General features: G+C 39.7%; 1 protein-coding gene across 3 annotated transcripts in view; it reads right to left on the reverse strand.

The window, feature by feature from the left end:
- The window catches only part of LOC126483791 (endoplasmic reticulum metallopeptidase 1-like), a 237637-nt gene that overhangs the window by 181031 nt on the left and 40058 nt on the right, over positions 1 to 16548 (reverse strand). For 2 of the 3 annotated variants that reach the window (XM_050106958.1, XM_050106959.1), the window contains 2 exons: positions 11280 to 11829; positions 9099 to 9226 (listed from right to left, as the gene is read on the reverse strand). In XM_050106958.1, the coding sequence (XP_049962915.1) occupies positions 9099 to 9226; positions 11280 to 11829 (678 nt within the window). The remainder of the gene's footprint in view (positions 1 to 9098; positions 9227 to 11279; positions 11830 to 16548) is intronic. The other variant, XM_050106960.1, reaches the window with a different exon arrangement.

The following is a 16548-nucleotide window of genomic DNA, read 5'->3' on the forward strand; positions in this document are numbered from 1 at the left end:
TGTTGTGTGTAGAACCTACAAGAATGGAGACATATCCTCAGACTTTTGAATATCATGCATCCAGTTCCGAAGATACCAATGGCAGAATATGTGTGAATTGCTGGACAATACATTTTTGACACTAAAAAATACACACAAGAATGGAAAAGAAAATTGAGTATCTCTTAGGTGATGATCATTTGGATTTTAGGAAAGGCAAAGGCACCAGAGAGGCAGTTGATGCACTTGACAATGGAAGCAAGGCTTAAGAAAAATAAAGTTATTTTCACAGGATTTGTCAACCTGAAAAATATGTTTGACAATGTACAGTGGTGGAAGATATTCAAAATTCTTGGAAAAATAGATGTATGCTACAGTGAAAGACAGGTAATATAAAATATGTACGAGTACCAGGAGGGAATAATAAGACTGGAAGACCAAGACCAAGGGGCTCAGATTAAAATGGGTGTAAGGCAAGGAAGTAATCTCTCCCCCTACTTTCCAGTCTGTACACTGAAGGAGCAAACATGAAAATGTAAGATAAGTTCACTAATGGGTTTAAAATTTGAGGTGAAAGAATATCAATGATTAGATTTGATGACACTGCCATTCTCAAAGTGACAAAAAATTACAGGATCTAATCAGTCTAATGAGTCTAATGAGTCTAATGAGTACAGAATGTGTACTGAGAGTAAACCAAAGAAGGGCAAAAGTAATGAGAAGTAGCAGAAATGAGAATAGTGAGCAACTTAACATCAGAATTGGGGATCACAAAGTAAACAAAGTGAAGAAATTCTGATACCCTTCTCAGCAAAATAACCCTTGACAAATGAAGCAAGGAAGAGATAAAAAGCACACTACAGCATAGGCACTTCCCATCAAAAGAAGTCTGTTATTATCAAACATTAGCTTTAACTTGAGGAAGAGATATCTGAGAACATATGTCTAGAGTACAGCATTACATGGATGTGAATCATGCACCATGGGGAAACCGGAAAAGGGAAGAACCTAAGTATTTTAAATGTGGTGCTGTAAAAGGATGTTGAAAATTAAGTGGCCTGCTAACATAAGAAATGAAGAGGTCCTTTTCAGAATCAGTAAGGAAAGGAAAATGGTGTCACACTTGAAAAGAAGAAGGGAGGGACAATAGGACATGTGTTAAGGCATCAGAGAATAACTTCCATGGCACCAGAGGTAGCTGTTTAGTGTAAGAACTGCAGGGGAAGACAGAGATTGGAAGATACAACAAATAATTGAGGATGTTAAGTGTAAGTGGCAACTCTGAGGAGAAAAGATTGGCACAGGAGAGGAATTTGTGGTGGGCCACATCATACCAGTCAGAAGACTGATGCAACACATTCAGCCAACTGCAGAGCAAGAAAAAGTCACATTTTTTGAAGAAGAAGTTGAGTACTTAGATCACATCCTCAGCACAATAAGTACATAATCTACAGAAAAGCACTTAACAGAAATCAGTGCCTTGCCACATAATCTGAGAAAGAGACAGGGTTTCTTTTTCCCCAAAAATAAGTTATTATGCCAAATTTATTCCAAAAACTGCTGATATAACACGTCCTCTAAACTTGTTACATCCAAAGAACATCACATTCACATGTTCAAAGGCATTTGCAAATGTATTTTAAACATCAAATAAAAAACTATGATTAGTGCCATAAACATGGAGACAAATTAGTAGTAGCAAATGGACAACTTTGAAGTATGGACTTGGAACAGTGTTGGTACACAGGAATGTACATGGATTGGTATAGCCAATCTCATCTGCATCTAATACATCAACAGCAGCTCAAAGGAATTAATCCCCAATTGAAAAGGTTTCAGGAATACTTCATGCTGTAAAGAAACCCCAAATGTACTTATACTGAACAATTCTGACCATAAACTGCTCCACGCAGTGTTCGGCCAAAAAGCTAATATTTCACAAAAAATATGCAGCTTACTCAACAAGAGACAAGATCTGGCATTTGATAAAGATGAAAGAACCTATTTCAATCTGAGTTGCAGGAACCAATAAATAATTTTCCACTAACAACACTAACCATAACTCAGGCAACACGCTAATGATACCTAGTCCAAAGTGGCTAAGGGGTAAGAATAATCTGATCACAGAAAATGCTAATACACATACAAGTTTACATTTTTTATTGGATGCAACAACTAATGTTGTTAATAAACAGTGTCCTACTGTGGAGTCCAAACAAGGACCACCACTTAGTTATCATCCCCAAAGTTATCATAAATTACATTCAGCATGCCCCCTCAGCATTGTGTCACACACACAAGAGTAGTGAGGCAGAGAGGATGGTCTGCGCATTTAAGCACCAAACAACAAAGCAATAGAGGAGGTCCCCACACATGCATCCCTAACTTTGTTTCTTAGCATTTACAGGACAACACCTGTCAACAAGAAATCCTACATGGCTGCCATCCACAAACACCGTTCTACTTGCTGGGCCAGAAACAAGACCATCACTAGCATTGCATTCAGTGCACTTCCAAACCGGCTACATGGTATCTACATCTACATTGATACTCTGGAAATCACATTTAAGTGCCTGGCAGAGGGCTCATCGAACCGCCTTCACAATTCTCTATTATTCCAATCTTGTATAGTGCGCAGAAAGAATGAACACCTATATCTTTCCGTACGAGCTCTGATTTCCCTTATTTTATCGTGGTGATCGCTCTGCCCTATGTAGGTTGGTGTCAACTAAATATATTCGCATTCGGAGGAAAATGTTGGTGATTGCAATTTCGTGAGAAGATTCCGTCTCAATGAAAAACGCCTTTCTTTTAATGATTTCCAGCCCAAATCCTGTATCATTTCTGTGACACTCTCTCCCATATTTCGCGATAATACAAAGCGTGCTGCCATTCTTTGAACTTTTTCTATGTACTCCGTCAGTCTTATCTGGTAAGGATCCCACGCCACACAGCAGTATTCTAAAAGAGGACAGACAAGCATAGTGTAGGCAATCACCTTATTAGGTCTGTGACATTTTCTAAGTGTCCTGCCAATAAAGCGCAGCCTTTGGTTAGCCTCCCCCACAACATTTTCTATGTGTTCTTTCCAATTTAAGTTGTCCGTAACTGTAACACCTAGGTATTTAGTTGAATTTACGGCTTTTAGATTAGACTGATTTATCGTGTAACTGAAGTTCAATGAGTTCCTTTTAGTGCTCATGTGGATGACCTCACACTTTTTGTTATTTAGGGTCAACTGCCACTTTTCATAACATTCAGATATTTTTTCTAAATCGTGTTCCAATTTGTTTTAATCTTTATTAGTCGATAAACGACGGGTTGATAAACGACGGCGTCATCTGCAAACAACCAAAGACAGCTGCTCAGATTGTCTCCCAAAACGTTTATATAGATAAGGAACAGCAAAGGGCCTATAACACTACCTTGGGAAACGCCTGAAATCACTTCTGTTTTACTTGATGACTTTCCATCAATTACTACGAACTGTGACCTCTCTGACAGGAAATCGCAAATCCAGTCACATAACTGAGACAATATTCCATAAGTACACAATTTTGCTACAAGCCGCTTGTGTGGTACAGTGTCAAAAGCCTTCCGGAAATCCAGGAATACGGAATCGATCTGAAATCTCTTGTCAATAGCACTCAGCACTTCATGTGAATAAAGAGCTAGTTGTGTTTCACAGGAACAATTTTTTCTACGCCAATGTTGACTATGTGTCAATACACCGTTTCCTTCAAGGTAATTCATAATGTTCGAACACAATATATGTTCTAAAATCCTGCTGCATATCAATGTTAAAAATATGGGCCTTTAATTTAGTGGATTACTCCTACTACCTTTCTTGAATATTGGTGTGACCTGTGCAACTTTCCAGTCTTTGGCTACGGCTTTCGTCGAGTGAACGATTGTATATGATTGTTAAGTATGGAGCTAATGCATCAGCATACTCTGAAAGGAACCTAATTGGTATACAGTCTGGACCAGAAGACTTGCTTTTATTAAGTGATTTGAGTTGCTTCACTACTCCGAGGAGATTCACTTCTACGTTACTCATGGTGGCAGCTGTTTTTGATTCGAATTCTGGAATATTTACTTCGTCGTCTTTTGTGAAGGCATTTCGGAAGGCTGTGTTTAGTAAATCTGCTTTGGCAGCACAGTCTTCGATAGTATCTCCATTGTTATCGTGCAGAGAAGGCATTGACTGTTTCTTGCCGCTAACATACTTCACATACGACCAGAATCTCTTTGGATTTTCTGCCAGGTTTGTTGTGGAAACTGTTATAGGCATCTCACATTGAACTCCGCGCAAAGTTTTGAACTTCTGTAAAGGATCGCCAATCTTGGGGATTTTGCATCTGTTTGAATTTGGCATGTTTGTTTCATTGTTTCTGCAACAATGTTCTAGCCCATTTTGTGTATCAAGGAGGATCAACTCTGCCATTTGTTAGTTTATTTGGTGTAAACCTCTCAATCGCTGGCGCTACTATTTCTTTGAATTTAAGCCACATCTAGTCTACACTTACATTATTAATTTGGAATGAGTGGAGATTGTCTCTCAGGAAGGTATCAAGTGAATTTTTATCTGCTTTTTTGAATAGGTACATTTTTCGCTTATTTTTCGAGGATTTGAGGATTACAATATTCAATCTCGCTACAACAACCCTGTGTTCACTAATCCCTATATCGATTTTGATGCTGGTCATTAACTCAGGATTATTTGTTGAAAAGAGGTCAAGTGTGTTTTCACAACCATTTACTATTCGCGTGGGCTCATGAACTAACTGCTCGAAATAATTTTCAGAGAATGCATTTAGCACAATTTCGGATGATATTTTATGCGTACCTCCAGAATTAAACATGTAGTTTCGCCAACATGTCGAGGGTAAACTAAAGTCACCACCAACTATTATCATATGAGTCGGGTACGCATTTGAAATCAAACTCAAGTTTTCTTTGAACCTTTCAGCAACTGTATCATCTGAACTGGGAGGTCAGTAAAAGGATCAAATTATTAATTTATTCTGGTTGCCAACAATAACCTCTGCCCATACTAACTCACAGTTAGTTCAATTTTGCGACAAGTTAAACTGCTTCTAACAGCAACAAACACGCCACCACCAACCATGTTTAGCCTATCTCTTCGGAACACTGTTAAGTTCTTCGCAAAAATTTCAGCTGAGCTTGTATCTGGCTTTAGCCAGCTTTCAGTGCGTATAATGATTTGAGCATCAGTGCTTTCTATTAACACTTGGAGCTCTGGTACTTTCCCAACACAGCTACGACAATTTACAACTGTTATACCAATGGTTCCTGTATCTATGTTCTTTCTGTGTTCAGCCTGCACCCTTTGTGACTGAAGCCCATCTTGTGTTTTCCCGAGACCCTCTAACCTACAAAACCACCCAGTCCATGCCACACAGCCCCTGTTACCTGTGTAGTCGTCTCCTGCATATAGTGGACACCTGACCTATTCAGTGGAACCCGAAACCCAACCACCCTTTGACACAAGTCAAGGAGTTTGCAGCCTACATGGTCACAAAACCGTCTGAGCCTCTAATTCAGACCCTCACTCGACTCTGTACCGGAGGTATGGGTGCCTGTCTTTAAGAACTCACAGCCTCAGATGCCCACTATGCTGGTAATCTCCCTGGCACATCTCATGTACGAGGTCACCACCAGGTAAGGCTTACAATGGAGGCATCAGAACCAGCTGTGGTCACAACTGCTTCCATGACTATCACTGCCACCACTGCATACTGAGCAGGTAAATGCACTGCAACCACCAGCTCCAGCCTCAGCTGGGATCAGCAGCAGAGTGGCTACAAAGTGATGTCACACCTCACTGGCCCCAGCATCACACAGACTGAGCCCAGACTTGGACAAGCCGGGTACCGAGGCAAGTGGATGCCACATCCAACATAGCTCTTTCATAGTCGATGCCACATCCAACATAGCTTTCTCCTCACCTTCAACATCTCCACAGGACATCACGAGGGGTGAGCCATCGCCCTGTTCCCCAGCCCCTTTATACTACCAGATGCCAGGGCTAAAACTCTTCCTCCTCATCGGACCAGAAGGTGTTGTTCAAGTCTAAGCACCAACCTCATGGAAAGTGGGATATGGTATCATATAGCAATATCAGTAATTGCTTTACATGGCGTACTTTCCTTTGTGGGAAAGAATCTATTACCCCAACAAAGTTTGTCAAACATTTTGCTACATGAAAAAACAAAATGTGGTTTCTCAATCTGTTTATGTGTATTTTGTCAATGTCAGCTAGATAAAACAAAATAGGCCTTGCTAATATTGCAGAAATTGCAACATACACCAAATAAACAAAACTGTTATGGCACAAATGGTCATTTTTATAACACAACGGAATATAATTCATGAAGTACCAATATCAAATGCCTGTTAGGCTTACTACAAGACAAACTTTTATGTTAGGAAATAGTTTCACTTTTCATTCATACATTCTAGCTTCTGAAGCATGAGATCGAAAAGTAGTAGTACAAAATATTTATGTAAATTCAGAATCATCATATTCTTTCATAATTTGCGTGATGTCCCCATTTCTTCTCCTCACTCGTTCTAACGAACAATCTTGTCATCACTAATTCTGTAACTATTCCTACCAGCGTCAAAACTTATTCTCCGGTTAACTTCACTAATCCTTCCACAGTCACCGGTTTAGTTACCTGCATTTATTCTCTGGTTAGGTGTTATTACACGTTCCTACAATACATTTCCTGCAATACTCGCAGAATAGAACTCTAGTGACTGCTACCCGGGAACTGTTCAACTGGCCTTTACTAGTGTAGCGGTCTGGCCAAAAATTTTCTTTCAAAATTTCATTTTCTTGGATACACCGACAAGATAATATGTAATGTTTCTTACTTGTTATTTCTGTTAGTCATTTATTTCCACTCTGGTAGTCTGAATCTATCGATTTCGCTAGTAATTGTAACAACGCTGATCACTCGCAAACCCAGACAACCACATGAACAGCGATTGGCATTCACCCATTTGGCTTTATTCCACTTAGCTCGCATAGCCCCATCCCCTTCTGTGTGCCTGTGTGCAGGAAAGTTTAATTTCTACATGCAACGGGGATTCTGCTGGCAGAGACATAATGTACACCATGCACACATTCAAAAATCAACTTATGATTCATTCTGAAATCAACTTAGAACTTGGTCAAAAATTCAAAAACCAACAGGGATGCATTTCAAAATTATATGAATAATCACTAGACCAATGTGCACTGGATGCTAGGCGGTTTGCGAGGCAAGGTCCTACTCCTCAAGAATATGAATTTGGCACCCCCTGAAAATGCCACCCGGGGCAGATACCCCGGTTTTCCCCCCACCCCCTAGATCAGGGCCTGTTGCACACTCGTGAATCTGGCAGCTTAGGCAGGCGCCAGTAAAATTTTTCCAGGTGCATCTGGCTGCTTGCTGCTGTTGCTTATACAGCTAACTGCCACACTTCTGCAGCCAGAAGTGGGAGAAGGTACTACTCATACGCGACTCAACTGCGCATGTGCATGAGCTTGCTCGCAACTGCTCAAACTAGTCTAATGTAAGCAATTGTGATGTCACACTCATCAGAGGCAATTTGCAGTTGGCAGACGCTTCTATGAGCACTGTGTTTTGTTGTTACATATGGCGTATTTCCTTTCCTCGTTCTTTCTCTTCCCCCCCCCCCCCCCCCCTCCCTTGTTCAGGTTTTATTGCTGCAGTATTATTCTGCAGTAGTGAGATACTTTGTTAGATTATTGGTTCTTACCAGTCAAAGTTACAAAAATTTAACTGAAAACTAAAACAATAAAAAATTCCTGGGATTCTAAAAAATTCCCGGGTTTTTCCCGATTTCCTCCCAGATGAAAAAATTCCCGGGTTTTTCCCAGATCTCCTGGTTGTCCCGGGTCATATACACCATGTGTATAGTTCATTCTATGCAGCTTCTAGGACATTCCTGGAAGGCATACAGACATGAGATTTTGTGTTCAGTTCTCTATTATTTCTAGGGCTGAAAATCATGTATAGAACACAAATGACAAGCTTCAGATTTTAGCACAATTTAGTACAATCTAGATGGAATTACTTGTAAAGGTCATTTGATCATGGACTCATATTAAGAATTTATTGTCTTTACCACTAAACTTTAGAATGCCTATAATGGCCACTCTTGCCCAAAAAATGCTAAAATTAGTACTCAACTTCTATCACACTTATCAAAAAATTATTTTTCATAGTGCCACACATATCCATTCCATTTCTAGTTAAAGTATTTTTTAAAAACACATTTTGCTCTGCCTTAATAAACCACATACTGTCCATATATAATTTTTAACCTTCTTTTTATAATGTCTAATATTATATGAGACTCAGTCCTTTTCAGGTTGATTTAAGTTGTCTTAAGATTTCCATTTGCCACTACAAATTTTAGGGTTTGATACAACCATTTTTTTAACATCTGTTATCCAACCCGCATGGTCTCCTTACTCAAGGAAATGCTCTTGCACATTATTATAGAGCTGCCTCTGGTGTACAAACCATAGAAGTCACTTTTAGGTATGGGACACAAGTGAAATTATAGGGACACTGTCATAGACTGTGAATTTTATCAATATTCATGAACATGGCATTTTAGATCTTCTCTGCCAGTCACATGTAGAACAAACTATGTTGCTACTACTGTGTGTGAGTAATAAAGGTACAAATTTACTACCTGACCATGATATTTTTGCACTTGGTCTCTCACGGCTGTTATCAGAAACAAGCAGTGGCCTTACAGTAAACAAGCACAGCAATGACTAAGGAAAATGCATCGCACTATGAATGATTTCAAGACAATTATGCATGTACTATCTAGTGGTTCAGCATCCACTTGTGGAATATCACAATACCAATGCACAACAATCTGACCAAAGTGCACTCACTCCCAGGTGCAGTAATATTGTGGTCAACTGTTACATATAAAGAAGGGAGCATGGATCAAGGCAAGCTATAGCATGCTAACAGCAACTGGAAGCAGTATATTTTTATAAAATAATACTTGAGGTCCACATTACAGTAATGCTGCACTGTTCATGTTCCTCCTTGATTTACCTGCAAGGGGTTTTCCTCAGCACCATTAAACAAGAAAATTACATTATGCTTCAGAGGCACATCCGTCTGAGACAGTACTCTTAGTACTTCAAGCATGACTGCACAATTGATGCCATCATCACTGGCACCTGCAACACAAGCATAACCAAATAAGCAGCAATTTCATATGAAAGTGGGTGTTTTACAAAAGATTATAAAAAGGCTGTAATGAACTCCAGTACCCAGCACAAACTTGACAACAAAAGAAAACTATGCAGCGCTTTTTAATAGTCGACATATGTGAGCATCAAAAGAAAATATGCCTTTTCACATTGCTCATTGCTTGCCTACAACAGCTCACACATTTATGATAGGCAGATCAAGTGAACAGTCTCAAAATGAACCATCTGGCAATAGATGAACCACAACCAAGAAAGTAAACATGTAAGGGAATACAACAAAGCCCAGTTTTGTTTTTCTGTCCTTCAAGCTAAAATTACTAATATTTCATGTAAACAGAGGATAATTTTTTAATGCAGAGATGAAGCTGCACTGGTGCAGATCAGTAGTGCACTGCCTGTTTTAGCAAGATGCAAATGGCTGAAACAAGTGATTTTTTCTTATTCATTCAACATACTGTAAGTGATTTTTCTTACTTGTTCAACATACTATAAAATTCTAACAAGTGCAATCAAGAAGGTCAAACAGTTGCACTATGTACAAAAAATTTGCAACTCAAACAATAAAATAAAAACCATATGGCACAACATAAAAAGTGAGACAAATAGGAACATAAAACCTGACAATAATAAACACAAAGTTGCAGCCCCAGATTTCAACAATTTTTTTCTCACTATAGCTGAAAAAACAGTGAACCATAATAAACAGTCTCACATAGAAGCTATTGAACTACTTAACCACATGCAAATAACATCTAAAGTACAACCCCTAAAGAAATTGAAAAAAACCATAAAATTACTCAAAAACTCAGATTCCAGTAGATACGATGGCATATCAAGTAGGATTTTAAAATCATGTGCAGACTTAATCAGTTATATATTGTGCTATTTGTGTAACCAATCTATGGAAACTGGTGTGTTCCCAGATAGATTAAAACATGCAGTAGTGATGCCAATCCACAAAAGTGGAGCAAGGGATGAAATATCCAACTATTGGCCCATCTCTCTGCTGCCACTGTTCTCAAAGGTATTTGAGAGAATAGTGGATGATAGGATTTATAGTCACACTACACAAAATGGCTTACTGGTGCCTACACAGTTCGGCTTTCGTAATGGCTCCTCCACAGACAGAGCTATATTTAACCTAACACATGAAATTTTAGGTGAACTAAATTACAAAAGGTATCCAATGGGGATATTTTGTGACCTCGCCAAGGCATTTGATTGTGTAGATCACAGCACACTCTTAAGAAAGCTTCCATATTATGGCATTAAAGACAAATCTCAGTTATGCACAGAGTCTACTGTTGTTATTAGGACAAACAACAGTAAAGTAGTTAATGGGAGTGTTAAAATACTCTGAAGGGATATGAATAGAGAACACAGAGTGACAACAACAGATTATTTCAGCCAGAGGTTGAAAATACTGCTTCAGTTGTAAAATTCTTTTATTATCACATGACCGATTTCGGGGCTCTTATATGCCCATCTTCAGGCGTCGTAACTTGGTGCTGTGGTCCCCAAGCACTGCAGCGGATGTGTACTAGATGCAGTGTGCTACCTACGAGTGCAGAACTGGGAGATTATTGAATGAACTCAAGCATTCCATGAAAATATGTAGGCTATGTATGTTTTCAGTGAATGTAGTTATTAATAATGGCACAAAAACATATCTCAGACAGAGGACAGCTCCACAATAGTCCATAATTCTTCAAGCACTTCAATTATTTCAAAAGTAACTATTTATAACAAATTACCACTGTCCAGAAATTCATCACATTACTGACTTGATTCTCAGTCTCCTGTTTTCTTAAGACAAGTTAAGGCATCAATTCCACCCTGTTCTACATTTAAGAGGATATTGCAGCTCAAAGTCCAGTGTGGAAAAACTGAATTTCATTTATCTGCGTGTGTTTATTGTCAAATGCATGCAAACCTCTTCCTATGTGTCTAGTACTTTTACAGTACTCAACTCCTATTTATGAAAGTAATACATTGTGCAATTTCAAAAAGTCTAACTTACCTGGGCTTGTAGGAACTGAATCAAAATGACAGTTGAACATAACCGCTGACGAGGACCAATTTCCAGCTGAGGATAACTTCACAACAACATTCTGTATATTTTCATAACAATTTACAAAACCATATGGCCTGAAAGCCAGTATATAGCAGCCAGTTGGCTTTTGCAGATCAAGAGTAAGCAGATGCTGTGGTTTAGCTCGCTGCATTATAAAACCTATTTCTCTCTTCAAAAAGTCAACAGCGAAAATTTCATTCTCATAACTGCCAACAACTCTTGGACCCATACTTGTCAAATGTTGAAGATGATGAATAGCATTTTCTGCTACAAACACTCCTTGCTTTGCACCCTTGATATAAACTGGTTTTGGCAGCTGATTATTTAACATTGTGCATCCAAGAAAAAGTATTACACCAATCACCAAAATCAGGACAGCAGAATACCAAGGATATGTGCCATTTTGATGGAATGGTCTTGTACTTTCTGGGAAAAATTCGGTTCTTTCATCTGTACTTTCTCCAAAGCGAGATCTTAAACGGATATTTCCAGTCTTCTGAAAAAAAAGAAATGAGAAAAACATGTAACTGGATATGTGTGAAAAAGAAATAAATACAAACATGATATCATACTAATATTATCTACTATAGAGGGGGAAGCATATTCATTAGCACCCAAAACAGGAAGAACTGGAATATCACTGATAGACGTAAGTTTAAAAGCATAACTGCATCTATAACTATTGGAATTTTTCTAACATTGCTTCACTACACTGTGACAGGAAACAAGGGAAGGAAAGAGTGTATGTACAGAAGGTATAAGGAAGCGAAAGGTCAACAGATTACTCTTCATTAACTGTTACTTTCAGATAATTTCCTGTAATTTTTGCCTTTTCATATTTAGATTGTCGAACGGCTGATTTATTCCCTTTACCCCAGCTGCTCCAGTGCCCCTCAATATTCCACATAAAAGTTGTTTTGAGGCACCAAAGCTAGTGTCCAATCCCTAGCGAATTAGACAGGAACTGAAATTAGTGGTATGATGGTAATCCCAAAAGTAAGGTCTCCTATTTTGTTATAAGTACATAGACCTGTTTATTTCTACAATGGTTTACATCAGTTTACAGCTTGAACATTTAGCTATTTTTCAACATACTCACCATTTCTGTCAATGGATTTTTGTTGACGCTGTGGGAGTTTTTGTATGCTCATGCCATACCAGCTCACCGCTATGCTGTTCAGAAAGTTATGATCCTCCTCAACAATTTTTCAGCATTTTTTTTTTTTAATTTTCTTTTTTTGGAATAACTGACGATGTCCATGTGCATCAACTATCTCAATAACATCATTCTGATGGGTGATCCACAGAAGAGCATTCATGTAACATGTACATTGTTCGTGGTGATACATACTGCAAGGTTGAGATGCAATGTGGCCAAGTAACACGTTTTTCAGCCATCCACTGCGTATTGGGGGTTTGAGGTTTCTCTGGATGGCGTTAAGCCTTTACGTCATCATGTTGCCACAGTCATAGCTTTGTCTTATAGCTCTGTGTTGTCCAACAAGTCAAAGAATTCCCAGCATTTTTAGGCAAAATTGCTTACTATCACAAATTTATTCCAGGTGCAGCCATGCTGGCCAGCCCCTCCGTGAGCTGCTCAATAAACTAGACCTGCTAGTGTGCGTTCACACTTTTAAATCTAATTACATTCTGCTCCTTGGTTGGTCATTTTCCATCCTGGTCACCGCCTGGTTCAGGTTACAGATGCTTCTCAGTATGGATTTGGGGTCATTCTCACAAATCAGTATGAGGAAGGTTCCAAATGACTGATGGCTTATGGATGAAAAATGTTCAAGTCCATTCAGCAGCATGAATCCCACGTTGAAAAGGAAGCACGTGCTCTCGTCTACACCCGCAAAAAGTTTCAGGTGCTCATGTAGCTCAATACTGACTGCAAGCCCTTGGTTTTGTTGTTTAATCCTTTTGCTTCACTGCTCAACAAAGCAGTACATCAGCTCCAGTGTAGGGCCCTGTTTCTGTCTCAACTATGAAAAACTTTTTCGGCCTACCACGCAGCTTGTCCACACTGATGCGCTGTCCCAGCTTCTGATGGGGTTATAGCCCAGTTTTGAACATCATGAACTACCTTGTTTTCACTTAGATGTTGAGGCACAACGTGCAGTGGGAGGGTTACCTTTTATGGGCTCCTGGATCGCAGCTGCTGTCACTGCTGATCCGGTTTGGTGTCAAGTTGTTCACCTCATTCAGCACGGTTGGCCAGATAGGTCTCCGGTCACAGCTTCTGATCCTTTGCGAAACTACTTCACCATCCATATCTGCTTTTCATTACTTGATGATGTGCTCTTAGCTATGGATGTGCTGTCGCCTGGGGTTGTGATCCTGGCCACCCTGCGGTGGAATGTGCATCAGCTCCTAAATCAAGAGCATTGGGGTCTCACACACCCAGTTCTGGCCCATTGACATGTGTTTTGGCCCAGTATCGACAGTGAAGTTGTACATTTGCTCACGGTCTGCTCTTAATGCACTACCCAACAGGTAGCCTACCTAAATTCTTACTGGCTGTTGGTTGTCAATGATTTCTCAAAATTTCCATATGTTATCCACTGTCCTTCAACATCAGCCACAGCCATGATTCTAGCAATCACCAAGATTTTTTTTATTGATGGATCACCTTACATGCTTATGACAGATAATGGTCCAAAGTTTGTGTCTCAGGCCTTCTATGATTTCTGTGCCCATCAAGGCATTTGTCACATGAGTGCTCCTCTTTTTCACCCACAATCTAATGACGAGGCACAATGTCTCATCTGCACATTCAAGGTTCAAATGAAGAAGTACTTCATGGACTCCTCCACGGGCGACATGCTAACACACTTCTTGAGTTCCTACAGGTTTATGCCACTAGGATCAGAATCCAACCAAGATACTGCATTTCTCCCAGCCATGCACTCTCCTGCATATGCTCATGTCAGCCCACCAACACCCATCAGTTCACTAATGGCTTGCAGTCTGGGCTCAGGGGTTTGGTAGCAACCAAAGTAGTTTCTGGCCACGGGCCACATCTGCCGAGGCCGCCGCCTCTGTATGGTGCACACCAGTGATGGGCTGGTGGCACACCACCATGACCAGTTGCATTGTCGAGCCATGGCAAGGGCTGTGGATATGCTGCCGCGACCTGCACCTCCTCCCTCAGCACCTGTCCCAGCCTCACAGGGCAGCTCTGCTGGGGGGGGGGGAGGGAGACAATTATTTTCGTAGATGACACCACCTTCTGTCTCCTCTGGACTCCAGACTCCCTACAACTTACAACTGCTACTGGGTCTTCTCACAATGCTTCATTGCACCCAGCAATTCTGACATGCTACCAGCACCCTAGTCATCAGTCCTCTCTTATGGTACTTTGCAGTGGGGCGGCTGCCAAACGTGTACACAACTATGCCACTTTTGCCAATATTCATCGGTTCTCGGCCAAAATCTCCTTCTGCCACTGCCATAATCACCTTCAGCATCCATTGTACAGGCCACGGATGTTTCAACAATCACCCAAATGTCTGCATCAACGAAGTATCTTTTACCCAAGGGGGAAGAAGTGCTGTAAGCCTGTACGTAACCCCTGGATACACACCACAGCATGAGGCCACTGGCACACTATATTTAGAATATTCCGCCAAGAGCATCTCTCCATGTCGGCCATGAGAGGCCACCTGTAACGGGCCATATGACTTGTGCTCAAGGCACGGCATCCTTCGTGCCGTCTACAGAGGCCTCTTCTTTATAAGTGCAGTGTAGCAGGCAGTCAGTCTCATATCATGTTCATACTTGTCAGCAACTGCTTGTATCAATACCTGGATTATTTATAGGTTTGAATCTATGTTCTCAACTGCTGTTTGCTTGTATGTGGAAGAAGAATAAACTTTGGTTCATTGTGGCCATGCTGTGGTTCTGTCTTACAGTATTATACAATATTCTGACACACTTGTCAACAATAAAAAAAGCATTGCTCATTTTTACTATGCAACTACACATATCCTCACACTATAACCCTACCAATGCTGGAAACATTCTCATACAACTGGTAGAGCGTTCTCCCCTTGTCTGCACTGTTCATCGCCCACTTTTCACTTCCATGTCATCCTGTACTCCAGACAAATGGTTTAAGAAAACTCTTTCCAAGAATTAAATTCATACTCAGTGTTAGCAAATTTCTCTTTTTAAGAGAAACTTTTCTTGCTATTACTTGTTGAAGTTTGACATTGTCTTCACTACGTACATTGTCAGTTATTTTGCTTCTCACAATTCATCTACAACTTTTAGTGTCTCATTTATTTCCTAACCTAATTTCTTCCACAATGCCCAATTCAAAATGTGATGTGGTATGTGTATGTGGTATGTGGTTTATTCATCTCATTACGTACCATTTTCAAATCATTTGATTTGATGTACAGGAGACATGTCAAGGTTTACAAAAGAAACTTTTTTCACTTTTTTAAGAGAAATACAAAAGTTTACACTATATTTTACATTTCTAAGTTACAGCTACACATGTACATAAAATAATACATGTAATACAATCCCTGCATTCAGATTGTGAAGCTGTCCTCAATGAATTCATCGACAGAATAATAACACTTTTCCACCAGAAGAGTAAAGAGCAATCTTTTCAGTGAACCAATCTCCATTTTAAATATATTACTGCCTTTTATTTTATTGAAAATTTTTAACCCCATATACACTGGCGTTTGGGCATAAAGTTTTAAACGATGTGTTGGAAGTTTGAAGTTATCTCTGTGGCGAGTGCTGTAGTTGTGGTCAAAACGGAAAGTCTCTAGTGTATGTTGATTTCTATATAGGATCACCACCATCTCATATATGTAAAGTGAGGGGATAGATAGTATTTTTAAATTTTTTAATAGTGGTCAACAGGATTCCCATTTTTTTGCAACACACATGTTTCTAATTACTTTCTTTTGTAATACTAGGAGCCTAGTGACATTTGCTGAATTCCCCCAGAAGATTATGCCATAACGAATAACTGACTCAAAATAGCAGTGATAAACTATCTTTCTGGTATCCATGTTTGTGGCACCTGACAAAACACACATTGCAAATGCTAAGTTGTTCAGTTTATTTGCTAAGTAATCTATGTGTACCTTCCAATTTAAATTTTTGTCAAAATTTAGGCCTAAGAACTGCACGTGGTTTGTGATATTCTGATCATTGCAAGTTATCTTTATTTCACTCCTTTCTACTGATT

The sequence above is a fragment of the Schistocerca serialis genome, chromosome 6, assembly GCF_023864345.2.
Source record: "Schistocerca serialis cubense isolate TAMUIC-IGC-003099 chromosome 6, iqSchSeri2.2, whole genome shotgun sequence".
Classification (NCBI taxonomy): domain Eukaryota; kingdom Metazoa; phylum Arthropoda; class Insecta; order Orthoptera; family Acrididae; genus Schistocerca; species Schistocerca serialis.